This window comes from Calliphora vicina, chromosome 1 (genome assembly GCF_958450345.1).
Source record: "Calliphora vicina chromosome 1, idCalVici1.1, whole genome shotgun sequence".
Lineage (NCBI taxonomy): Eukaryota > Metazoa > Arthropoda > Insecta > Diptera > Calliphoridae > Calliphora > Calliphora vicina.
The window spans coordinates 125,920,104-125,947,775 of NC_088780.1; the positions used below are offsets into that span (position 1 = coordinate 125,920,104).

A 27,672-nucleotide genomic window follows, 5' to 3' on the forward strand; every position below is an offset into this window, starting at 1 on the left:
TCTTCGTAAAAGTTGTTCGATATCTTTTGCCTTACCAATATCTGTTAGACCTTTTTTTAACTTAACCTTTTTTTAACTGTCCTTGAACTAAAGATATCACGAAAAGCCATCTTCCATTTTCTAAAAATTTTATCATTATAAATCATAACAAATAAGTAATAAAATTGCATTAACACATTTCAAAAATATTTAAAATATGTGCAAGGGGACTTATCACCTTTGCACACTAAACTAAGCTATATTCAAACATTTCCAAAACTAATTTAAAATAACACAGTTTTTGCCAAAATAGTAATAATATCAGCTGTTGGCGCCAGAGGAGGAGCATTTTATAAATATTATTTTACCAAACCCTCAAAACAAAATGTTTATATTACAAAATTTAATTTTAACCTCCTTTTTAAAGCAACTTTAAACCAATTTGTTAATATTAAAATATTAAACAAACAAGCATAAAATGGGATTTAAAATGATATACGAGAGCACTGAGAGACAGAGAGCACACATAAACATTAGCATGGTCACCGTTTGTAAAGCCCAGATAAAAAGCATATCAAAGTTTTTAACTGTAACGAAAGTTTAGTTTGTTTTAAGAAAATATTTCTGAGAGTTTAGCATTGTATCAAATGAATAAAAACTGCTGATAATACCTAAATTGATAATATTTTTTGTTAAACCGACAACTTTTTATCAAAAGTTCCCGAGATACCGAATTATTTCCAACAATACGTTTCGAAACCATTGTGTGATATTTATGATTCTACTAACTCTACACCATTTCTAATTGTATTTCAGAAAATTCCAATTGAATTTCAGAAATTTTCAATTATATTTCAGAATTTTAGTGTAAACAACAAAGTTTTCTTTTTGCTTCAAAATGTCGAATTTTTGCTCACCAAATCTTATGGTGAATTTGTTCCATCGCACAGTGAGGTCATATGCCCTTTTTTCAAGGATTTATTAATATCTCAACAACAATAATAAAGACTTCGGTTCCTGCAAAATTTAAATGCATTGCATTGAAATATATATAAAACAAAATTTAAATGAGACAATATAAAAACTACAGATGTGGACGTGAGTGATAACTGGCTCCCGATACAAAACTTTAAAATTCTCGCGATCGCACTCACTAACATTTTTTTTATTAAGCTAAATTGCCTGCTATCGCATAACTTCGTATTAACCATAAGAAAAAACTTCGAATTAATCACCAAAAAAAAACTTTTGAACAAGCATATACAAACGTGAGTGCGTGAGAGTTAAATAGTTAAAATCCCGCGTGCTATTCATTCGCGATTAGAAACTCAACGGATGGAAAACTAAACTTAACTGAAATAAAGAAAAGTAATTGTTAAAAGTTTATTATTGTTTATCCCATTATAACACAAGAATATAGCATCGTCCAGGCCTGACCCACACTTGACTCTCGTATTAGGAATCACAACATTTGCATATCTCTTATAAAAAAAAAATAATGACAATAACAACAACAACAACGGCAGCGATAAAACGTCTAGCAGAATCGAAAGGGCTTTTTTGTTGGTAGACTTAACGGGTGAAGCTGTTACTAATTTACATATAACTTATGTGACGCAGCGGTGCGCAACCTAATTTTTTCTGAAACAAAGTTTAACTGTCCAGGCTTTTAAATTGTATTGAATTCCCCACCCAGCCGAGCCCAGCTAATAACTTAAGGTCCATTCGAAGTGATAAAATCCATTTTTTTTTGCACTTCAAATATTAAAACTAATAACAAAGCCACTTCCACAAATAATTCAAATTTAAATTTAACCAAAACATATCAATAAATACCTGAACTTGATGTTTGCATTAATTTTTGGAAATTACAAATAGTATTTATTTGCGCAAATTTTTTATTTTTTTTAACCCTTTTTTCGGTTTTTTCACAATATGTAATTTCAACACGTGACTATAAAAATACCGTTTCATATTATTTTTCTTGCCTGCTGATGTAGAATTGTGTGCTCTTTAAGCTGGTACTTTCAGTTTTTACAATACTTGAAATTTGTTTTTTTTTCAATTAATCCGCAAAATTAGTATATTTGGCCCCTCTGTGCATCGGTTTCAATGTGAGAGAGATGGTTTGTACGGTTCAGAAGTGATGATTTTGAAAAGGCCAGCCAAAAAAATTTTAAAACCAAAAATTGGAGTCATTACTCCATGAAGATTATTGTAAAACTCAACAAGAGCTTGCAAAATCATTGGGAGCTACTCAAATAGCAATTTAAAAACGTTCGCGAGCACCAGGATTCATCCAAAAGCAGGAAATATTGGGTACAATACGAATTGAAACCGAACGACCTTGAAAAACGATTTTGCATGTCCGAAATTAGGTTCGAACGCTATAAAAGAAAATCATTTTTGCACCGAATCATTATTTGCAATCAAAAATGCATCCATTACGATAACCCGAAGTGAGTTCTCTTCCACTCACTGCGGTCGTACGTGAAACCCGGCCAACCAGCCGAATCGACACCAAAACTAAATATCCATGGCGCTAAGGTAATTCTCTGCATTTGGTGGGAGCAAAAGCGTCCTATCTATTATGAGCGGCTGAGATCTGACCAGACCATCAAAGGGAACATGAAAACCCGAAAAACGCCCAAAATATGCGGCCAAACATGAAACCCTAATATTCCATCATGACAATGCTCGGTCACATGTTGCAATACCTGTTAAAAAGTATTTAGAATGAAGTGCTTGAAAAGTTTTGCCTCACCCGCTTTATAGACCTGACACACATTCGTTGAAGTTCATAGAACGAGCGGCTAAAAATAGAAGAAGTTGTCGAAGGACAATGAACCTTGGCACATATGTATTTTTTCTTTGAATCAAATGGAAAAATCAAAATGATCCGCCCACTTTTACGCCCACCTCCCATTCAAAGTGAAAATTAAATTTTGACCTAAGGCATTGTTTTTTTGGCACAAAGCATTTTTAAACACTCAAAATCATTTGTGTGAAATTTTAAAAATATCCGCCCACTTTTACGCCCATTTCCCATACAACTTGTATTGAAAAAGTGGCTAACTAATTTGATTTTTAATGCATCAACTCAATTTTCACAAAAAAATAAATATTATAATTGTAGAATGGGCTCCCGAAAATATATACCTGATCCGCCCACTTTTACGCCCATTTCCCATAGAAAAAACATGAATAAGTAATATTCGTTTAATAATTTTTTAACATCATTATCGTACTCCAATTTTTTGATTTGCAGCTTTAAGCGAAATCTATTTATAAATGGGTCTGATGACAATAAAAGATTATGCATTACGTCTTCATTAGTGGCTACACGTCCAATTCTTTGCGAATGACGTTATATATGGCTCTATAGTCTCTATTCCTCGCTTCCTGAGCTTCCTCGGACAGCATACCTGATACAAATAATCAATTAAAATGTAAAAAATAAAAATGAAATCATTTAATAAGGGTCTTTAGATAGAGGCAGAACTATAGGCGGAATAGCTCCTGCTATAATTTTGCTATCATGCACCACAATCTTGTGCAGAGTTACAGGCATGTAGTACCAGCCATATCGAGCCCTTAGCACCAAATTATCGTAAGCGACAAAACACAAATTATACAGAAGAAGATTTTTTTTGATTATTTTGAAATTTATACATAAAATTAAAAATATTATGATGCGATATAATATAATTTCGTTCAAGCTATTTGTTTCTTTTTCAAAAATATTTATAACTTTTGACAATTAAAAATACATGGAATACTTTATAGAAAAATATGACAAAAAAATGTTTTTTATTGAATTTTTGCATATATAAAAATTTTTCGAATTGAAATCAAATTTTTATTTATAAATAGTTTTTAATGAAATTTCACAGTTATGTAGATTTTTCTATTCAAAATGGAAAAATAAAAACGAATTTTGAAATTTATTATCAGCAATCCCAAAAAAGTGTTGAAAAATTCCAAAAATGGTAATTTTTAGTTTTTTGGCTATAATATCCATACCAGGGTTATCGAGACCCTTTACAAAATAATTAGAAACATATTGAGCCACCTATAATCGGTTACTATATTTTGATATCGGATACGCGATTTGAGAATTTTTGCCCTAAAGTTTTATTTTACATAAAAAATAGGTGTTTTTTGAAAGGACCTGGTCCCCTCGGTAACAACAATTTTGAAATTGGTTTTCAAAATTTAGCTCCAAATTATCGCTTACGATAATTTGGAGCTAAGGGCTCGATATATAGAAATGGCCTTTTACAATGAAGTAAATTTTAATTCCCAACTATAGACTACATTTTTGTGGCCATACTAATGTTCATATGTTTTTTTGTATAATCCAATTTGTGGTTCAACTTAATAGCATAAATTCCTAAACTCCACCAGCACAAACACACACATAAACAACAGAGACGGAAATAATAATTAGGTAATTTGAACTAAATTTAAGAAATTACTTTTTCATTGTTTTAAATTCTGTTTACTACATAGTTTGATGTTTAAAGTAAGGCAAATCACAAGACTTATTCATAATCCAATTTTAAATAAACCACACTTTTTAATTTCCCAGCACTGTTTCATTTTATTTCCCAATTCCTTGCAGTGCTTGTGTTTAATTTTTTTAAACATAATCTTAAATTCTGTGATCATATTGAAAAACTAGGTAACTCCATTTTTTGAAAATACGAGAAAAACATATTTCACTAATTATTTAATATGAATTTATGTTATTATGCATGCACTTTAAACAAAACATAGTTTTAAATAATGTTAAAGTTTTCTGGTTCCATTTTTGGACAATAAAACCGACAATCGATGTCAGTTACGTTGTTTTTTCGAAAAATGGAGTTACCTAGTTTTTCCAAAAGAACTTTTTTTTGGAAATTTATTTTTATATTTAAGGAAACTTTAGAAATCATTTAAAAAAAAAAAATTAACTATTTGACTCAGCACGTTTTTTACGAAAAAATGGAGTTACCTAGTTTTTCCATGCGACCAAAGAATTACATGTTTTCTACGTTTGGGATATTTATGAACACCTCACTCACTCCCTCTTTCACATACATAAATAACTTTATGTTTGGCATGGATGACTGGAATTATAATGGGTTTTATTGTTAAGACTGAATGTCTGACACACACACACACAAATGTATGCAATTGCCAAGGGAATTTTTCTACAATTATTTGTATATTTGTATGTAGGTATTTCTGAAATCTCTTTAATTTTCTATGCCTCAAACTGAAAAGCATTCATAATAAAATAGGTGAAAATATTTAAACAATGCATTCAAAACGACAAACGCTGATGACGAAGAAACGCGTACAATTAAGCAATTGTTGATTTTGTTGTTGTTGTTTATGTAGTTGTCACAAAAGGAATGTTAGCAGAACACAGCCATCTAAATATGCCTCGTGTTTTACAACACGTTATTCCCTCCTCCTACAACATACATACATATGTACGTATACTTATAATATTCATAGTAAATATTCGCATTTATGCATGTAATTTAGGCAGATGTTTAAAAGAATAAAGTTTAAATATCGAGATTTAAAGAAATCTTTGATAATTTTAAGTACGAAAGTATGGTCGGTCAAACAGTGAGTAAATGAGCAAAAACATTTTTCCTTTTAAATATCAATTAGCACTTCACTACCCCTACCATAGTAAAATTAAAAAAAATATGAATGGATTTCTGAAATAACTAACTTATTTGGTAGGGGAAATACCACTCCACTGTTCTGATCCCACCCATTTTTAAACCTTTTATGTAAATATCAAGCTTTACTTTAACGTGCCTTTACAAGGGAGGGGACATTCCTGCTAAGCCGATCATGCTTAGCTAAACTTCGAATAGAGTTTAAATACTTTTAGAATTATAGTTCTCCATATATTCAAAATTAATTATTTACTTTGTCCCACGACCACTAATGTAATCCCGACCATTTTCAGCCAATCTAAATATGTAAAATGGTAAGAGAGCTATGCAGACAAAGTTTGAAGAACCTTGTATGGGAGGTGACTCACCTCCATTTTCGATCCCTTCCATTTTGGTTCCTCAGATATTCGAAATCATTATTTATTCTGTATTTAATTAATTAATTAATTAAATTTAATTAAACAGTTTTTAAATTTGTTAAAGGTTTATAAGAACAGTTTTGAATGGAAATTTTGTTTATAAACCTTTGGTAAATTTAAAAATTGCTTATGCATATGGGAGTTAGAAAAAAAACACCTTCAAAATATATTTTTTTAAGCAGATACCGAAAATAATGGATTCACTTTCATTTCAATAGTAAATTCTCATTCCCAGCCATTTAAAAATAATTTTTTCTGATATATCACTGAGAGAGTGATTTATTAGAGAACATTTTAGGTTACGGGTTGAGAGAAACAGAAAAGAAACAAACACAACTTATCTAGATGAGTGATTTATAATTTATTTTTTTCGTAAAGGTTAGCTTGTGACTTTTATTTGCGAATATGAAAAATAAATCGCAAAAAATCATTTGATGCAAATCAATGCTTAAATTATAAAATTTATCAAAAGATTTATAACAAATTAAAAAAAATAATCTTATTTCTGTTACTCAGACTTCATTACTTCATACTTATCATATTATTTCCATAATTTGTTAAAAATTACTAATAATATTGTTACGAAATTGTACTTGAATTCAAATATAACGATTTTAACGGCTGATTTAAAAGTAGCCTAATAATGCTTTCAAATAACAGTGCTGTAATAGCAAACTGTATCATATCTGTGGGCATTATTAGCATTGAATAAAAGCTTTCAGTTGACCATTGATCGTAAGTTGGCAATGCTGTTTGCTGCGACCGTATATTCGAATTCGAATATTCAGTTAAAGAACATTGTAGAAAGTACACCACAGATGGCGTATGTATTAGAAACCTCTAGACAGTTAAGGGGAAATCTAGAGTGCAGATGGCAGTGTTATAAATAGTGGCAGAGGTTGTAGTCATTAGTCAGTTTATCAGAGACGCTATTCGAATAAACATCAACTGAGTGCCTTAAAGTGTGCTGTATTTTTCAAGTGAATTCGTGTACATTATAAAGTGTCTGTATTTCTGAAAATTTATAAACGTGTATAAAAAAAAACATTGAGTGACTATTTAATTCTGTGGTTGTTGTACATTTTAAATAAATAAAGAGTTGTTACAATTCTACTAAACGGCTTTTATTTGCAATCAAAAGTATCCGGTTTATTTAAAGGAAATAAACCAGCGTTTTGAAAAGGTTAAAACGTAACAATATGTTATTGTATGTAAATAAAAGAGAAAGTAACAGTTATTAAGAACAAGAACAAATGAATTGTTTATCTCACATCAAACCATTAAAAAACAACAAAAACGAATAAACGTCATACCAAACCATTTAAATAAAAATCATTTTATAACTGTTATTTTCAGTGATTTATTTTTATCACAAAAACATAAATCACAATTTAGGTTTTTTGGTATATGGACGAGTTATTTTCGATCTCTGTTTTTAAGTGACTTTAAATCAGGGATGGCAAATGGAATTTAAAAATTGTACCAATCAGCATCAGAAATTGTACTTTTTCGAATGTAATTGTTCCAAAACTAGGGTTCCTCCACGGAAATTTTTTCCCTAGAATATTTTTTTGGAAATTCCAGTGAAATTTCGGGATTTTTTTTAAGTTACAAATAAACGTTTGTAATGAATAAATTTGGATCGATTCCATACATCCATTCATTCTTTTGGTTCTAGCTACAGATATTCAGTTGATAATGAAGCACCATAGTTTAAATTATAGAATTTTTGTCACCCATCTAACATTTTTTAGCTATTCTGTCTTAAGAATTACAAATTCTATGGATATTCGTATTCAACAGAAAATAATGGCAATAATAATGGCTTAAATTTGTTTATATACTTTTTGGTTTAAAAAACACTTAAAATTACGAGTGAGACAAGACTAGTCAAATGCCGCCATTTCTTCTTTATTTCAAAAACTCACAAGTATAATTTTAAAAATTTTATTGTTGATATTTTGGTATAATTGATAGAGAACATAAATTCAAATTGTACCAAATAAGTCATTGGTGTACCATTGTACTTTTTAAGATCAAATTGTACCAAAAAAAGTACAATTGTACTAATTTTGTCATCCCTGCTTTAAATTACTAAAGTCTTCTTCTTTGTTTTCTATAACAACTCTCACTTAAAACAGAGCGAAATCAATACTGTTTAATTGTTTCTCTTATTTATTTACAACAACAAATGGGACAATCACACATTGCTTTGTTTACTTTTTAAGCTACGTACACACGGTTGTCAGATTTTACAATGTTGTCAGATCTGGCAATGTGCTCGCAATGTACTGGCAATGAAATATTATTACCAAAAGGTAAATTGTCAGTTTAGACGATTGTAAGAAAACCTTACAATTTCATTGTCAGACAATTGTTAAACAATAAATTTATATGCCAACAAAAATTGTCAGTTCACACGGTTGTCAGATTGTTGTATGGCAAAGGTAACCAGATCTCCTGTTAGACATTGTCAGAAGAAAATTCAAGTCTTTTTACAAACAATTTTAATTGTCATCTGTGTGTATTTATTAAAAAGTCGGAAATTTAAAGTATTATTATGGAACAGAAAAAAGCCATTGCATGACGGATGAAGGCAAAATAGCAAAAAATCGTCGCAAAGTTTGGGTAAAGGATTGGGTACTTCGCCATCAGTAGGAAGGATTTTACGCTACATTGCTCATCCACTTACGAACTGACGAGCCGGAGTTGTATCATAATTTATTGCGAATGGTCTCCGAACAATTTGATAAATTTTGGCGATTTTTTTTTAAATGTGTGATTTTAAGGGTCCTCCCACTGATCCCCATTCCGAACACCTCAGCCGGCTAAATAATACAGCACAACATAGAAGTGTGGAGTTGATCATACTATTTCAACAAACAATCTTTGTTTTAGCGTCAAAAAATAGTAAAAACGAATGTGCTATTTAGAGGGACTAGACACGTTCATAATGCATCGATATGTTCACAAGAGTTATTCAGATTTACCGTAGCTACAATATTCCTCAATATTGTTAGTGAAAAATTAGGAGTCCCTGGAAGTTATTCTAAAAAAAGTAAAAAAAAAAATTGTTCTTCCTATATTTTTTTCAAAAAAAGTGCACGAAAAATCTATTTTTTGGGAAAAAAATGTTAACAAAATTTGTTTGGCGGACTCTTAGCTATATTATTGCCATATAAACTTAAGCGGTATCACCAAGTCTGAATTAGCTTTTGGCCAAAAATTGATGACACCATTTTTTGAGAGCCCAATGATTTTCAAAATCTTTGGGGGCCCATAAAAATAAAAATTGGTCACCAAAATGGACAAACTGAGTATAGGGTCATGACGTATGTTTTTTGCACTGACAATGATGCCATTGTCAGATGCATAAACTTCGCACATATGACAATAAAAAGTTTCTGACAATGATCTTACAATGATCTGGCAATGGCAACGTAAGGTGTTTACACGATTGTCAGATGTCTGATAATATTATTGTCATACAATGTACTGACAATACTTTTTCTGACAATGTTGTAAGACAAAAATTGTAAGTTTACACGGTTGTTAGACATTTTCTGAAAATTTTTCTGACAATATTGTAAGATCTGACAACCGTGTGTACGTCGCTTTAGCTTAACCCTGCCAACAATTACTATCCAAAAAGTGTCCCAAGTTGAAACTCATCGAATATGATATCGCTTTCTTATCGTAATAGTGTCACAGTGCGGGAAAAAATGTGCCACGCATATGATACCTACCAATTCTATCCATTTAGTGTATTATTATTATATCTAAATTTATGTCTAAAAAGTGTCCAGATAGAAGATAATGTTTCCAATTCAGCTTCTTGCATTAAAATGGAAATATTTGATTGCATTCTAGTTATGAAAACACTATGCATATACACAGAAAAAAAAATTCATAATTGGAATGAATTTTGTAATAAATATTATTAATCGAACTTGACTTTTTTTTCCCAAACTTATTTCATTCAAAATAAGAACATGTTCATAAATATTATAAAATTTTACATGACGGAAATTTTTGCTTTTTTTACTTAATTTTTTTAATAAATTACATTATAATTGTATTATATAATGAATTAGTGCAAGAATATTTGAATAATAGCCATATATTGGCCAATATTTTAAGATAAAAAGGAGAATATCTGAAACTTAAAAATTATCATTAAACATAATAAAACATTCATAAATATAAAAGCATTTCATCCTCTTAAATCAATTTAATCATTTTCGCGCTTTTTATATCATTTTGTAGCTGAAAATCATAAACAAACTAAAAATTTTCCATGAAAAATTTCAAACATTTTTGAACAACATAAAAATGAAATTGAAATTATATTTTTCAAGCCTTCTAGATTTTATTTCAAAACATAAAATATTAAAAAAATCATACTATTTAAGAAATTATTTATAAATGTTATGAATTGAAATCAATGAATTCGAATCATAATATTTATGTTGAAACTTTTTTCTGTGTACTTATTTACATTAAAAATAAATAAAATAATGATATAACTTAATAATGACTTTAATTAAAAATTAGAGTATAAAAAATTATTTAAAATACGTTTCACTAATTAATTGGAATACGTATTATTTTGCACTAACTCCTAACCTTTAAAAAAAACTTTATTTATTGATACACTTTTAACAAACACTTGAATTACAAATATAATTTAAATTAATCACTAATTATTTAATAAAACTTTATTTATCACTATTTAATTTGAACTTATGTTAAAAAGACACACTTTTTATTTAACACAACCGATGATTTTAAAATTCATAAATATACTGAGTATTGTCATGTTCTTCTTCATTCTTTAAAAATGTAAACAGTAAAAAGTCAATACTAATGTAATTTGCTATTGTAAAATTTCTTACTAACCAAAAATTATATTCATTTGTATACTAAAATGGGTCGTTTTTTTATCATAATGTACTTTTTAATATTATCTATTCATTTAATTTTTAGGGATCTTTGTTTGTAACTAAAATGTACTTTAAGATGAGCATAATTCGATAGTAATGTAATTTGTTTTTGTAAAATGTTTTTTATATGCTGAGTAACATTTTTGCGACACAAAAGAGACACATTTTAGTATACATATCGAAAATATAACTTCCAATTGCTGACAGGGAAGGTTCACTTGTACACGTTTTTGCATATGTGTTAGTAACATCTTTATACGCTTAATTAAGCGTTCCCTGTAGGAACTCAAACACATTTTTAAGTAACTACAAATTGGTTTATTAATAAGCACATCTAGTTGATAAAGTGACTTTTTTCCTTGTCGCCGACTCATTATTTTAACATAGGCATGTCATAGGCTGTAGTCAATTGTCCATCTCTGCATGACTTTTAAATTGACTACAAATTACTTATTTTTCAACCAATTTGTAGTTAATTAAAAAAATACCGATGCATATAGAGGATAATGGATACGAAGTCCATTATTACATACTTATTTTGGCCAAAATAAATATTTTTTATTTGATGTTAGTACCTACATATAGAACAATTACAAATAATTAAAAAATTATGGATTAATCAATTTAGAAAAAAACCACAGGCTAAAAAAGTTGATGTTGCCATATGGCAACAAAATAGCGAAAGGGTTAAAAGTGACTATTTTTTTATTGAGAATTGTTGAAACTAACATACATAAATCTGAATCCATTGACAATCATATTTCAGTTGTACAAAAATATTTAGAAAAAATATCCTTCCTTATGATATCTAAAGACATTTCCCCGTTTTTGCCAGCAGGCTATGTAATATTCTTAATGAGAAAATTAAATCTTTTCAGGCGACCTCACATTTATTAAAACACATTTCCATTACAAGATTTCTCTGGTCTTTATTTATTGAATTATTTTTTCAATCGACCTTAACAGAATTAAAACAATATCCTCTGCCGAACAAACAAACTTCTATTAACAATAAACAATAAACACATACTTTTAAGACTCTGAGCCGAATATGCATGCATCCATAGAATTTCTTCATTAAAACATCAACATGAAAACGATTTTGTTGTTTATGTTGTCGTTGGTTGACGTTGCCGATGTTGTGAAGTTGCTGTTGTTGTCCTTGTTTTTGGCTGATGACGACGTGAACGACACTGAATCCTATGAGATGTTGAAAGGAAAAGTATGGGAGAGCAAAATAAAAAAAAAAATAACCACTTAAGGGTTCTTAACTTAATTATGAAATGAATAAAAGCATTTAAGGGAATATCAACAGACGACGGTGAATTATAAAACAGATGCAACAACAACGACAAAGAAAGGAAGAGAAACTTGTTAAAAGAAAAGGGAAAGGCATAGAAAGGAACAAAACTCTTCCCCTTTGAAGTTTCAATGCATATTTCTAAGCCACTTCCTCTTATAATTTCTTACAACTTTTTAAGTTTTAATTAATTTTTTTGTTCACTCACTACTTTAATAAAATAATGTGTTTAATGACAGCGATTATAATTTATAATAATATTTCTTTTGTTGAAGTGCTAAAATATTTTAATAAAATAAAGAAAGCCACATAAAAACTTACCAAATGTTACACCATTCGTTTGTTTTTCTTTATCCTTTTCCTTGTCCTTATCCATTTTTTCGCCGCCCAATGGCTCGAGTTCTATGCCATCCATTGTGGCCACTTTGTAGTCTCGTTTCGACATGTTGCCACAACAAAAACCGCAACATAACATTTGACCAATTTTGAAACCAATTTTTCTATTCAACTAAATATGCGATGCTTCTTGTATGTATGAGTATGAGTAGAGAGTTTCTGTGTTCTAAATATTCAGTTTCAGATTGATTATTAGTGTTCTGTTTAAAGGTGATTTTGGGAGATTTACTACTGTACTGGTTTTGCTACTTCAATGACAGTGGTTGAAAAGATTGGTGTTGGATTTTGGTAAAGTGGTTAAAAATTTTTGGTTTTTGTTTTTGTTTGTTGTTTCTAAATATTCTACTAAAAAAAGTTTAGACTAGAACTAGAGGTGTAAATGATATTGTTGTAAAGTGGGATAAAAGGTGCAAAATTGGTCCATTATCTGAAAAGAAAATAAAAATGTATTGAAATTAATTTTTTTTTTAAATGTTTTAAATATGTGTTAACATTTTTTTATAGTTTCTCATTATTAAAAAAAATTCTACTACTATCCTGTAGAGAAGTTGTTTACGCCAAAAACAACACTTAGCGATTTTCCTAATTTCCCTGCAATTCCTATTTTCCTCAATATATAATAATGCAGAATGCTATGTGTTGCAGTATAATTCCACTTGTCATTCGTAATACTTCTTTTCGCGAGAGATACAAATCTAACTTTAACCTGTTCACATCGCTATCCTAATCCTATTGTTCCTTATGGTAAGAATCCACCTTCCAAATAATTTAATAAATAATTAGAAAATTCCTAATTCATTTGTTTTATTCCTTCCTTTTCGTTTCATATTGTTTTTTAAATTATTCTGAGTACAAAATCTAAACGATTTTGTTTCGGCTCAGAGAGTTTGAACAACCTTCCAATTCATCCAGCCCTTTCCCCCTTCACCCAGCTTCTCAGCTCAACATAAGTAGATTATCAATTCTCGTATAGAAGAGTAGATCATCAACTATACTACAGAAGAGTAGATCAACTACTATACTATATAAGAGTATATTTGCTACTCTCCTATAGATGAGTAGACCATATGTTCTCCTATAGACAGAGCATCTCTTATAGAATAGTATAGCATCTACTCTCATATAGTACAGTAGACCATATACTCTCGTATAGAACAGTAGACAGTCTAATCTCTTGTAGAACATTCGACCATCTTCTCTCCTAATTTATTTATTTAATATCTATATACAGTGGTTGACAAAACAACAGAAACTTTTCCAAATATTCCATATGTAGCCCAAAATTTAAAATATTTTTTTAAAATAAATTTTTTTTTTTTAGTATAGTTTTATTTATATAGATTAACTGAAAAACAAACAACATAATTAATTATATTAATTATTATATTATATAAAAGGGAACAAAATTAAAAATATTCACTATTTCGCTACTGACAAATTAATTATATTCTGAAAAAAGGGAACAAAATTAAAAATATTCACTATTTCGCTACTGACAAAACAATAGAAACTTTTAAACTTCTGCAAGAAAAAAGTGTAAAACGAAAATAATATTTAAACGAACGATGTAAAAAGCATCCTGTTTACATTTATTTTATTTTATTTTTAAATTCTGGTAATTTTTCACAATTTCTTTTTCTAAGTTTTTCGCATACATAATTGCTTTTTTTCAAAGTTAACGAAAATGTCTAAAATTAGGATTTGTGAAGACTTAAAAAATAAAATAATTATCGATTTTAAAGCTGGTTTAAAACAAAAAAGTATCTGTGACAAATATTCAATAAATAAATCAGCAGTTTCAAAAATTATAAAGAAATTTCGTGAGACCGGTTCTGTAAAAACTCAACATTTAGGTGGAAGACCTCGTAAGACTACCCCTAGACAAGATAATTTAATAGCGAGAGAGTTCAAGAAATTCCCAAAAATAACTCCTCGAGATGTTGTTAATAGCCTAAAATTAGAAATAAGTACCCGAACAGTTAGTCGCAGGGCAAATGAGGCTGGTTTGGTTGCTATCGTCCTGTGAAAAAACCACTCATTTCTAAAAAGAACCGTTCTGCTCGTCTACAATTTGCCAGGGATCATTTAAACTGATCGATACAGAAATGGAATACTGTCCTCTTTTCCGACGAATCCAAACACAATTTAAGAGACAGTGATGGGAGAACATTTGTAAGATGACCAAAGGGAAAAAGATTAGATCCAAATGGCAATATTATGGTATGTGGATGTTTTTCAGGGCAAGGTATGGGCCCAATTCATATTATAAAAGATACCATGGCAGGTATAGGATACAGAACCATATTAAACGATGTTATGTATCCATACGCTGAGGAAAATATGCCTCTAGTTTGGAGATTCCAACACGACAACGACCCGAAACACACATCTAGGGTTGTAACCGAGTGGTTACAATCCAACGAGGTACGTGTTTTGAAGTGGCCTGCCCAATCGCCAGATCTCAATCCCATAGAAAATCTATGGGAAATTGTAGATCGTAAAATAAGGACCCAAAATTACACCAGGAAGAAAGATTTATCGGAGGCGGTTATAAGGGAATGGCAAAATATTTCAAAGGAGACCATTGACTCTTTAATTGGTTCAATGCATCGTCGATGTGTAGCAGTTATAAGGGATACCCAAAAGTTTAGACCATATTTGTTAAAATAATACCTAAGTTTCCATTGTTTTGTCAATGCCGTAATAAAGAAATCTTTTAATTTTGTTTTCTCATTTTTAGAATTTAATTAATTATGTCCTTCGTTTTTTGTTAAATTGAGTTAATAAAAGTTTACAAATAAAATACGACAAAAATATTAAAATTTTTTAGAAAATTATTTCAGATTTTAGGCCACTAATGAAATATTTGGAAAAGTTTCCATTGTTTTGTCAACCACTGTATATATAAAAAATAATGTATGTCTGTTTGTTTATTTATTTGTGATCCTCTGGAAATTTTAACTGTATGTACTTTCTGTTTTGAAATTTCATGTGGGCGTGGCACCTCCCATACAAAAATAAATAGATATTATGGAATATCTGGTGAACTATAATTGTGAAAGCAGCAAAACTTTGTGGGATTTACTTTGGTACCATTGTGTGCAGCTTGACCGCAAATGGTGGCGTGGCACCACCATACAATGTGACTAGTTATTTTCGAATATTTACAGAACTATAAGTGACAGTTTCAATCTTTATACGAACCAACTTTTTATCAGAGCATGAAGTCTTAACAAAAATGGGACGGATCGGAACAGGGGCTGTGGCATCTCCCATACAAAGTAAATAGTTATTTTCGAATATCTGGAGAACTATAACTGTGAAAGTCTTTAAATTTTGCCCAAATATCACTCTTATTATTCTACATAGTTTGGTTGAAAATGTGTGGTATTATATTAGTGGGCGTATTACTTCCCATACAATGTAAATTGTTAATTTAGAATATCTAAAGAACTATAATCGTAAAATTATTTAAACTTAGTTTGAATCAATTTCTTATCACTGTATGCAGTTTGGCTGAAAATGGGCGGTATTGTATTAGTGGGTATTGTATTATTATCGAATATCTGGAGTACTATAATCGAAACAGGAGGTGAGTAACCTCTCATACAAAGTAAATTGTTATTTCTTAATATCATGAAAACTATAATTGCGAGATTCTTCGAACTTTGTCCGAATAGCTTATCATTTTACATAGTTTGGCTGAAAATGTTTGGGATTGAATTAGTGGGCGTGGCACCTATCCTACAAAGTAAATAGTTATATTCAAATATCCGGAGTACTATAAATGTGAATGTCTTCAAACTTTATATGAATCAATTTCATATCACTGCATGAAGTCTAACCAAAAATTGGAGGGTTCGGAACAGGGGTGAGTCTCCTACCATACAAAGAAAGTAGTTATTTGTAAAAAAAAATCCGGTATTAATTATATTCATTTAATTTCTTATAAAATCCTTTCACATTTTCTTTAATTTACTAAAATAGGGCTAGCGAAGCGCAACGGGTTTAGCTGGTAACTAAATAAATTAATACCTCATATCTTTCTCAGACTTTTGTGCAACTAATTAAATCACAAATTATATTTATGCAAAATTTAATGACATATATATTATAAAAACAACTTTTAATTGTCTACCCCAAGCTCATCTTACTTTCAATATATTTTAAAATAAATAGCATGCGACACGCACTTCTTTTTCAAATATATAATTCATTTTGAACGCGATTAATCATTAATTAATTCATGTCTAATAAAATAAATTTTGTACAATTGGTTTAGCTATTTAAAACCATGAAGCTACTGATTTATCACCTGGCAGTAAAGGCAATTAACATTTGATGGATTATTGTAGCAAAATGTGTTTAATATAAATACGTGTAACTGTAAAATAAACTGTCCAATGAGACGGTTAAGAAACTCTAACCAAATACATTTATACAATTGGGAGATTCACACGGTCTGCTATTAAGTCATATTGTCACAAACTCATAACATATTATGATAGTTTAAACAAATTTTTGTTGTGCTTCACACAAAAAAAAAACTATTATTTTATGAGAAAACAATAAACATATGTAGTTCAAAAAGGCAATATTACATAATAGCAGACCGTGTGAACCTCCCAATTGTATATAGAGACACTATAAATATATGACATAAAAACTGAAATTTATCATGACTTAGGCCATTTGTTGTGTGGCATTTGTAGCTAACCTCTTAGGGTTGTATAAAATTTTGAAAAATTCAACTTCCTATTCAAATAAATAAACAAACAGCAAATGTCTACAACTAGTTTTCAAGAATCAAAGTATTTGAAATTAATTTGACATGTTTTCTTTAACATTTGGGTTTTTGCGTAGAGCTTCTTAGATTTATTACTAGTATGAACGTGTATTTTCCAACAAGGTAATTTATTTATATATATTGCAATGAAATTAAACAAAACCTTGTTAGTAAGTACTTGGTTGGCTATTGCTATTATAAACATTGTTTATATTTTATACTTTATCATCCAATTATGGACATTTTTATAACTTCCGTTTTAATATAATGCAATGAAGTAACTAAGACTATGAAAATTAAGTAAGACTATGGAAATTGCACAGGCCAGTTACATATACAAAATGTTAAAATTTGTGTAAGCTATTCTATAAAAAAAACAATAGCAACCACAACATGAACCCTAGGGAAGAATCCATATCAAAACGGACAGAAAACTGCTATTTTCGGATTTGACATCTTCAAATTTAATGAAATTTACCACACACATTACGATTCCAAAGGGTTCCTCAAATCAATGACTTTTTCATCGAAAACCCTTTCCATTTCAAAAATATCGCGATTTGAAAATTTAAAGATTTGTCTAAATTTTCTAAAATTATATACATTTCGATTTTCAAGATCGAACTCCTTTTCTTGATTAAACGCTTATTGGCCATGTTATTAGCGAATTTAGATATTTTGAGTTTTTATATAAAAAACCAATTTTTGGTCAGAAATATGAGTGATCACAGATCGAACTCCTTTTCTTGATTAAACGCTTATTGGCCAAATTATTAGCGAATTTAGATATTTTGAGTTTTTATATAAAAAATCGATTTTTGGTCAGAAATATGAGTGATCACAGATCGACCTGCTTTTCTTGATTAAACGCTTATTGGCCAAGTTATTAGCGAATTTATATATTTTGAGTTTTTATATAAAAAATCGAATTTTGGTCAGAAATATGAGTGATCACAGATCGAACTCCTTTTCTTGATTAAACGCTTATTGGCCAAGTTATTAGCGAATTTAGATATTTTGAGTTTTTATATAAAAAATCGATTTTTGGTCAGAAATAGGAGTGATCACAGATCGAGCTCCTTTTCTTGATTGAACGCTTATTGGCCAAGTTAATAGCGAATTTAGTTTGAGTTTTTATGTGAAAAAATCGATTTTTGGTCAGAAATATGAGTGATCACAGATCGAGCTCCTTTTCTTGATTAAACGCTTATTGGCAAAGTTATTAGCGATTTTAGATATTTTGAGTTTTTATATAAAAAATCGAATTTTTGTCAGAAATATGAGTGATCACAGATCGAACTCCTTTTCTTGATTAAACGCTTATTTGCCAAATTATTAGCGAATTTAGATATTTTGAGTTTTTATGTGAAAAAATCGAATTTTTGTCAGAAATATGAGTGATCAGTGATCACAGATCGAGCTGCTTTTCTTGATTAAACGCTTATTGGCCAAGTTATTAGCGAATTTAGATATTTTGAGTTTTTATATAAAAAATCGATTTTTGATCAGAAATATGAGTGATCACAGATCGAACTCCTTTTCTTGATTAAACGCTTATTGGCCATGTTATTAGCGAATTTAGATATTTTGGTTTTTTATGTGAAAAAATGGATTTTTGGTCAGAAATATGACTTCACAGATCGAACTCCTTTTCTTGATTAAACGCTTATTTGACAAATTATTATCGTTTTTATGTGAAAAAATCGATTTTTGGTCAGAAATATGAGTGATCACAGATCGAGCTCCTTTTCTTGATTAATCGCTTATTGGCCAAGTTATTAGCGAATTTAGATATTTTGAGTTTTTGTATAAAAAAATCGATTTTTGGTCAGAAATATGAGTGATCACAGATCGAGCTCCAATTCTTGATTAAACGCTTATTGTCCAAGTTATTAGCGAAATTAGATATTTTGGTTTTTTATGTTAAAAAATCGAATTTTGGTCAGAAATATGAGTGATCACAGATCGAACTCCTTTTCGCTTATTGACCAAGTTATTAGCGAATTTAGATTTGAGTTGTTATATAAAAAATTGATTTTTGTTAAGAAATTTGAGTGACCACAGATCGAGCTCCTTTTCTTTATTAAACGCTTATTGGCCAAGTTATTAGCGAATTTAGATATTTTGAGTTTTTATATAAAAAATCAATTTTTGGTCAGAAATATGAGTGATCACAGATCGAGCTCCTTTTCTTCATTAAACGCTTATTGGCCAAGTTATAAGCGAATTTAGATATTTTGGTTTTTTATATAAAAAAATCGATTTTTGTTCAGAAATATGAGTGACCACAGAACGAGCTCCTTTTCTTTATTAAACGCTTATTGGCCAAGTTATTAGCGAATTTAGATATTTTGAGTTTTTATATAAAAAATCAATTTTTGGTCAGAAATATGAGTGATCACAGATTGAGCTCCTTTTCTTGATTAAATTCGCTAATAACTTATTGGCCAAGTTATTAACGAATTTAGATATTTTGAGTTTTATATAAAAAAAAATCGATTTTTGGTCAGAAATATGAGTGATCACAGATCGAGCTCCTTTTCTTGATTAAATTCGCTAATAACTTATTGGCCAAGTTATTAGCGAATTTAGATATTTTGGTTTTTTATATAAAAAAATCGATTTTTGCTCAGAAATATGAGTGATCACAGATCGTGCTCCTTTTCTTGATTAAACGCTTATTGGCCAAGTTATTAGCGAAATTAGATATTTTGAGTTTTTATATAAAAAATCGATTTTTGTTAAGAAATATGAGTGATCACAGAACGAGCCCTTTTTCTTGATTAAACGCTTATTGGCCAAGTTATTAGCAAATTTAGATATTTTGAGATTTTGTATAAAAAAATCGATTTTTAGTCAGAAATATGAGTGATCACAGATCGAGCTCCATTAATTGATTAAACGCTTATTGTCCAAGTTATTAGCGAAATTAGATATTTTGGTTTTTTATGTGAAAAAATCGAATTTTGGTCAGAAATATGAGTGATCACAGATCGAACTCCTTTTCTTGAATAAACGCTTATTGGCCAAGTTATTAGCGAATTTAGATATTTTGAGTTTTTATATAAAAAATCAATTTTTGGTCAGAAATATGAGTGATCACAGATCGATCTCCTTTTCTTGATTAAATGTTTATTGGCCAAGTTATTAGCGAATTTGAGTTTTTATGTGAAAAAATTTATTTTTGGTCAGAAATATGAGTGATCACAGATCGAGCTCCTTTTCTTGATTAAACGCTTATTGGCCAAGTTATTAGCGAATTTAGTTTGAGTTTTTATGTGAAAAAATCGATTTTTGGTCAGAAATATGAATGATCACAGATCGTGCTCCTTTTCTTGATTAAACGCTTATTGGCCAAGTTATTAGCGAATTTATTTATTTTGAGTTTTTATAAAAAAAATCGATTTTTGTTAAGAAATATGAGTGATCACAGATCGTGCTCCTTTTCTTGATTAAACGCTTATTGGCCAAGTTATTAGCGAATTTAGATATTTTGAGTTTTTATATAAAAAAATCGAATTTTGGTCAGACATATGAGTGCTGCTTTTCTTGATTAAACGTTTATTGGCCAAGTTATTTGCGAATTTAGTTATTTTGAGTTTTTATATAAAAAAATCAATTTTTGGTCAGAAATATTAGTGATCACAGATCCTTTTCTTGATTAAACGCTTATTGACCAAGTAATTATCGATTTAAGCTATTGTGAGTTTTTATATAAGTAATCGAATTTTGGTCTGAAATATGATTGATCACATTAAAAAAAAATAGTTAAATCCTCCTGCGACCTGGTAAAAACTTAAATTGGATTTTTATGATCATTTAAACAAAAAATTAGCCAAATCGATGTAGCCGTTTTCCGAAAAAGTGGGCGTGGTCAATTCTTCATTCCGGAAAAACCTAAGTTGGGCTATGACCAACATTTTAAAAAAAAAGTGTCTAAATCGGTCCGGCCGTTCTCTACTGATGCAATTACCAACGAACGAGATTTGATTTTTATTTATATAGAAGATAGATTAAAATTATAAAAATAAAAATGTTTCAGCCTAACTATAAAAGAAATTTTAAAGTTAATTTTTGTTAAAGTCGACTTTATTTTCCAAAAGCTTTCAAAACTTTTCCCAATGAATGCATTCAAATAAATGAAAATATTTTTCAATGAATGTAAATAAAAAAAATTCAAAAAAACAAAATGTTCTAACAAATAAAAATAATAAAAAAACATTTTAAATTATATTTGAAATTTAAAATAATTATCAACTTTATGGACTTAAAATCGACTTTAAGTCTTTTGTGGTTAGGCTGTTTGATTTCAACAGAGTTCAAAATATAATAAATTAACAAATTTAACAGCTTATTCTTAAAATTATAAATTTTATTAATAATTTCAAGATGAAATTACCGTTATCGCTTAAATACAGTTACCAAAATAATCCAAATTACCGTTACTTTTTAAACATTTCAAAACGGTAGCTAATCTTGCTATTTAGCTAACCCTGACTGTTTGCATATTAAAAACTTCCTACCACAGGTATTCAAACACCAAAATAAACAGTAAAAAAGAAATGTTTAAATATCTATGTTTGTAAATGTTGTGGTTTGTTAATGTCATTCTAATGTTATACGATTTGTATTTGTATGTATATTGAATGAACGTTAGTTTGTATCCTTGAATACCTAAAATATAAAATTACCTCATTTTATTTTTGGTCAAATGCCACCAAAGAAACAAATATTTGCCATCGTTTGTGTATTTATTAGCAATGACTAATAATTTATTTTGTTGTTCAGAATGTATGTACTTATAACAAATCTGTGGTGGTTTGGAAAAACTAGGTAACTCCACTTTTTGAGAAAATAGAAACTACGTTTCATTTACTATCACTCTGTCAGATCGAAATGTTGATATAGTTTCTCATTTAAAAGTTATTTTCATGTAAAAATTTGCTAACTCCATGCATTTTATGAAAAAACAAGGTAACTACATATTTTCTTAAAAAAAATATTTTTTGAAAAAACTGGGTAACTCCATTTTTAAATTAACGTACTGTTTTAAATAGTAAATGTTTTACCACAAATGATTACTAAAGTTGCTTTAATTCCGTAAAAAAAAAATTAAATAAAAAAACTAGGTAACTGACATCGATTTTGGGTTCTAATGACCAAAAATTAGTTCAATGGAACCAGAAATCTTCAACATTATTTAAAATTATGTTTTGTTTAGTGCGCATGCATAATAACATAAGTTCATATTAAATAATTAGTCAAATATGTTTAAAACTTTAAATGTGTTTTCTAATGTTTTCAAAAAATGGAGTTACCTAGTTTTTCTAAACCACCACAGAAATTTTGTTATTTTATTGTTTAACAAGCATTCGTAGACACACTTGTGGTGCAATAAATGCATTCAAATGTTTAATGGGGTTTTTCACATTGTTCGTGTACTTGCTTCATAAAGTGTTGCAGAAAGTCATCCTTTTGAATATCCTTCTTAGACCACTTGAGTGTGTAAGGTAAGAAAAACAATAAATAAGTTTTGTTTTTCTAAAAGGACCACTTCTACATACATAAAAAACATAGCTATTTAATAATTTTTTTGCTTTTTGCAGTCAAAGAAATAACTTTTTGTGTTTTCAATCAATACTTATAATTCAAACAAACCATGTACAAAGTCTGCAAGTCAACCAACCATCCTATTAATCGTCTACACTTTTAGAGTCTTCTATTCTTTACTATAATGGCCACTTGAGATCTTTTTTAAAAGCTACAGCTCTAGCTACATTTGCAATTTCGTATTCCTTTTTTATTTTTTTTCTCTCCCTATCCACATTTCTGTCTTTTTCAGTGCAAAACGTCTATAAAGTTTCGTTTTGTCTTAAGTTGGTTTTTTCTATTAAGAAATTCATTTGAATTGTGAAAACATAAGTTTTTTTTTTTTCGAAATTTAAAGTTAATTAGTAGTTGGTTAAATATTTATAAACAAAAACACTTTAAGTGTTTAATACCTAATATAGTTTAGAGACTGAGAAAAGACAAAGACTTACAAAGTACAAACGATTATTATGTAAATGGTAATAAATATAAATACATAAATTCAAGACCACTAAACAAATCATAAGTCAGTAGAAGACGGGATGTTACACTTTTTTGGCAGTGATAGTAAGGTAAATATTGCGAGTGCCAAAAAAATTCATGACAATATGTTACAAAATATAATTTTGTTCATACATTTTTGAGTAAACGGGGACATTCATGATAACATATCTATCATTAAGATAATAAAATGTTACCACTATCTATTACATACACTGGTGCTTATTACCATAAACGCAAACTACTTTTTTTTTAAAAGATTGTAAAAATTAAACATGAACATATTTAGGGGGCTACAAATTTATTTATTACATTAGTTAAGATTTCACTTAGAATATTGTTTACAAAAAAAATTCATTTGTACTTTATTTTTTTTTACTTGATTTTCGAGATTAACAGCCATTTTAAGGGTATTTTCCTATAAACGCACTTTAATTTATGGGCCACTGTAGCATTATTAATAATGTTTGGCATTGATTCCACTAATTTTTTAAGCAGATCGGAATAAATTTCCTCCCAGACTTGTTTAATTCTTAGTTTCAGTTCTGTCACAGTCATTATGCTTTCATTCTGGGCATTATTTGCATAAATCTTACGGGCCATGTATCCCCAAAAGTTCTCCATTGGGTTTAAGTCCAGACTACAAAACGGCCAGTCCAACAGAGTAATGCTATGTTCATTAAACCAAGATTTCGATTACTTAGAAACATGGATTGCAGCATTATCTTGTTGGAATATGCAATCTTCATTCATTTTTTCATCCATAAATTAGAGAAGAGCATCTTCCAACAATTCGTTATAAATCGCACTATTAATTTTTGTCGGAACAAAACATATTTTCGACTTAACAACTGCAGAAAACGCTGCCCAAACAATAACACTGCCACCACCGAAATTACGTTTTGACATCCGAACATCGTTTGATCTCAAATCGTGCCAATAGCATGAGTATGAGTCAGACCGTGTAAATTAAATTTTTTTTCGCCAGAGAAAATTACTTTTTTCCACTCATCTGTCCATTTTATATATTTTCTTGCGAATTTTAGACGATTTTCTTTATGGTGCTTTTTTAACATTGGATTACATTTCGGCTTTTTCCATTTTATGTTTTCATCGTTTCGTAAAATGGGTGTAACGTGTTTGGAAGTCACTGGAAGATTCAATTTATTCTTTATGTGTGTGGAATTCAATTTGTTGCGGGTTGCTTCTTGTTTTATTAGATTAAGTTGTCTTCTTGTTAATCTTGTATTTCCCTTTGTAGGTTTGCGAACTCCATAATTTTGATCTTTCTTCAAGAAATTTCGCACTACACTTTCCTAACGATCGATTTTACGTCCAATTTCTCTATTGGAACATCCTTGGTCGTGAAAAAATTTAATTTGAATGTTTTCTTGATCGGACAATAAAGTTCCCTTGTACATCTCTAAAACTGATGAAATTTATTATTTCAAATAGAAAAAGTTGCAGTAAATTGAGATGTTACTATTAGAAACGTATCTTTGGTTGAAAAAAAACTTTTTGGTAACTTTTTTAAAAACAAATTTCACGTCTGCGTTTATACGAATCTTCCACTTAAAATAGCACCAAGAACATTTGATCGCATAATTAAGGCAAACAACAAGAATAAGAAAAACAAGTAAGAGTGCTATATTCGGCTGTGCCTAATCTTATATACCCTTCACCAAATTATACCTTAAATATTTTTAGGTAAACAAAATTTAATTTTGGAAAAAAAAATTTTTTTTGTCTTTTAAATTTTTTTTTATTTTTTGAAAAAAAAAAAATTCGGGTTAAAAATTTTTTTTTCCGATTTTGACCCATTGTAGGTCCAACTTACTATGGTCTTATATACGTTGCAAATTTCTTTGAAATATCTATCATTAGATATCCATATTGTCTATATTAATGCCTTAGTAATCCAGATATAGGTCAAAAATAGGTCAAAAATCGAGGTTGTCTTGGTTTTTTCCTCATATCTCAGCCATTTGTGGACCGATTTTGCTGATTTTAAATAGCAAAATTCTCGAAAGCATGTCTGACAGAATTATTGAAGATTTGGATCCCGAAGATATCTGGGGTCTTCAGAAAATTGATTTCAACAGACAGACAGACGGACATGGCTTAATCGACTCCGCTATCTATAAGGATCCAGAATATATATACTTTATAGGGTCGGAAATGAAAAATGTAGAAATTACAAACGGAATGACAAACTTATATATACCCTTCTCACGAAGGTGAAGGGTATAAAAAAACTTGTTTTGAAGGTTACATATCTGTAATTTATACCCACTTAGTTATTGAAGATTATAGTGTAAACAATAAAGTTTTTTTTTGTACTTCAAAAAGAGATCGTTGGTGAAGCCCGGCCAACAAGCCAAAACGATACCAAAGCCAAATATTCATGGCGCTAAGGTAATGCTCTGTATTTGGTGGGAGCAAAAGGGTCCTATCTTATCTGACCAGACCATCACAGGGAACCTGTACCGAACGCAACTGATTCAAATGATTCTTGTGTCTATAATATCATCATTCGAATAAAAATTAGTCGAATAATCGAGTAAAACTTTATATTTTTTATTTGAATGAATAACATTTTTCAAACTAGAATAAAAAATTGTCGAACAGTCGAATAAATTTATTATCAAGTTCAAATTTATTTAAACTTGATAATTAATTTATAAATTTATTGACATAAACAATACAAATAGTATATAATGTTATTCCAAGTTGGTTACATTGAAAGTTTCATTAGCAACGACTTTCAACATTCATTTTAAAATCGACTTTAACGTGATAACGAAAACCTTGCGATTACTAAATACCTAAGAAATGTTAAAGTATCAGCAATAGAGTTAGAATAACCCTAATTCTAACTCTATTGCTGATACTTTAATCGACTCTAACGTGATAACGAAATTACTTGCGATTACTAAATACCTAAGAAATGTTAAAGTATCAGCAATAGAGTTAGAATTAGGGTTAACATACGAATAAACAATGAAAAAAATAAAACTTTCAATTTGGAATAAAAAATTATTCGATCAATAATGATCGATTAATCGAATATTCGAATAAATTTATTTTTAAGTTAAAATTAAACAAAATAATTTATTTAAGCAAAAATTTGTTGCGAAATATCTCAATGAGAAAATGCTAATAGTTTATAATTTTATTCCAAGTTGGTTACATAGGAAATATTATTATAAAAGACTTTCGATCAGAACTAGGGTATTCGAATTATTCGATTTTTCTCTTGTTCGAATAAAATGAATAATTCGAATAAGAAATTTTAACTTGTTCGAATAATTCGATCACACGTTTAAAATTAATCGAATTATTCGAATAATTTACATTTTTTTAAAAAAGTAAGGAATGAAGTTTTAATGTCGGGTTTTTAATACTTTTAAAGTTAAAGTTAACAATTTAAGTATTGATAATGTTAAAAAACATTCAACAGAAATCTTCAGGTCAGATTAACTTCCGAACAATCTACAAAACAATTGACTAGCAAACCCATTAGTTTCCGTTTTGGAGCTATGCTTTAAAAAATTTGAGCTAGTTGGACATGATCCTGAATTCAAATACAATATTCTTTAATTTAGGTTTCAAATTGAGTAACTAATTCTTTAGTATATTAATTATTCACTATTTCTAAATTATTTATAACAAATTGTATTATACATCAAGCTCTATCAACGTTGCCGAATCTTTGCTTAATAAAGTGGTCTTGGGGAATTACACAATAAGGGGAATCTGTCCAAAGTTTGATATCATTGTCAGTGAACGTGGCTAATTTGAAGTCAGGCAGTGCATGATTGACCATGTTAGACAAAGATGTTCAACGATGTTCAAAATTATTTATAAGACGAACTCCATGCTTTTCTTGCGACAAAACGTTAAGTTGCAATATTTGTGTGTATCATTCGATTTATGAAATATTTTGCAACACTTACGTACGCGGTTAATAACATCACTCATATACATATATTTTAAGATAATGGCCTTCATCTATTTCAATGTAATCATTATAAATGTCATCCTCAATATCACTTTCGATGACCGTTTCAAAATC

General features: G+C 29.3%; 1 protein-coding gene across 1 annotated transcript in view; it reads right to left on the minus strand.

Moving 5' to 3' along the window:
• LOC135957153 (endoplasmic reticulum aminopeptidase 2) overlaps positions 1-12,856 on the minus strand; it is a 111,664-nt gene extending 98,808 nt beyond the window's left edge. Inside the window, exon 1 of the mRNA XM_065507843.1 lies at positions 12,647-12,856. Within this exon, the coding sequence (XP_065363915.1) occupies positions 12,647-12,800 (154 nt within the window). The 5' untranslated portion in view covers positions 12,801-12,856. The remainder of the gene's footprint in view (positions 1-12,646) is intronic.
• Positions 12,857-27,672: the final 14,816 nt, after the last annotated feature.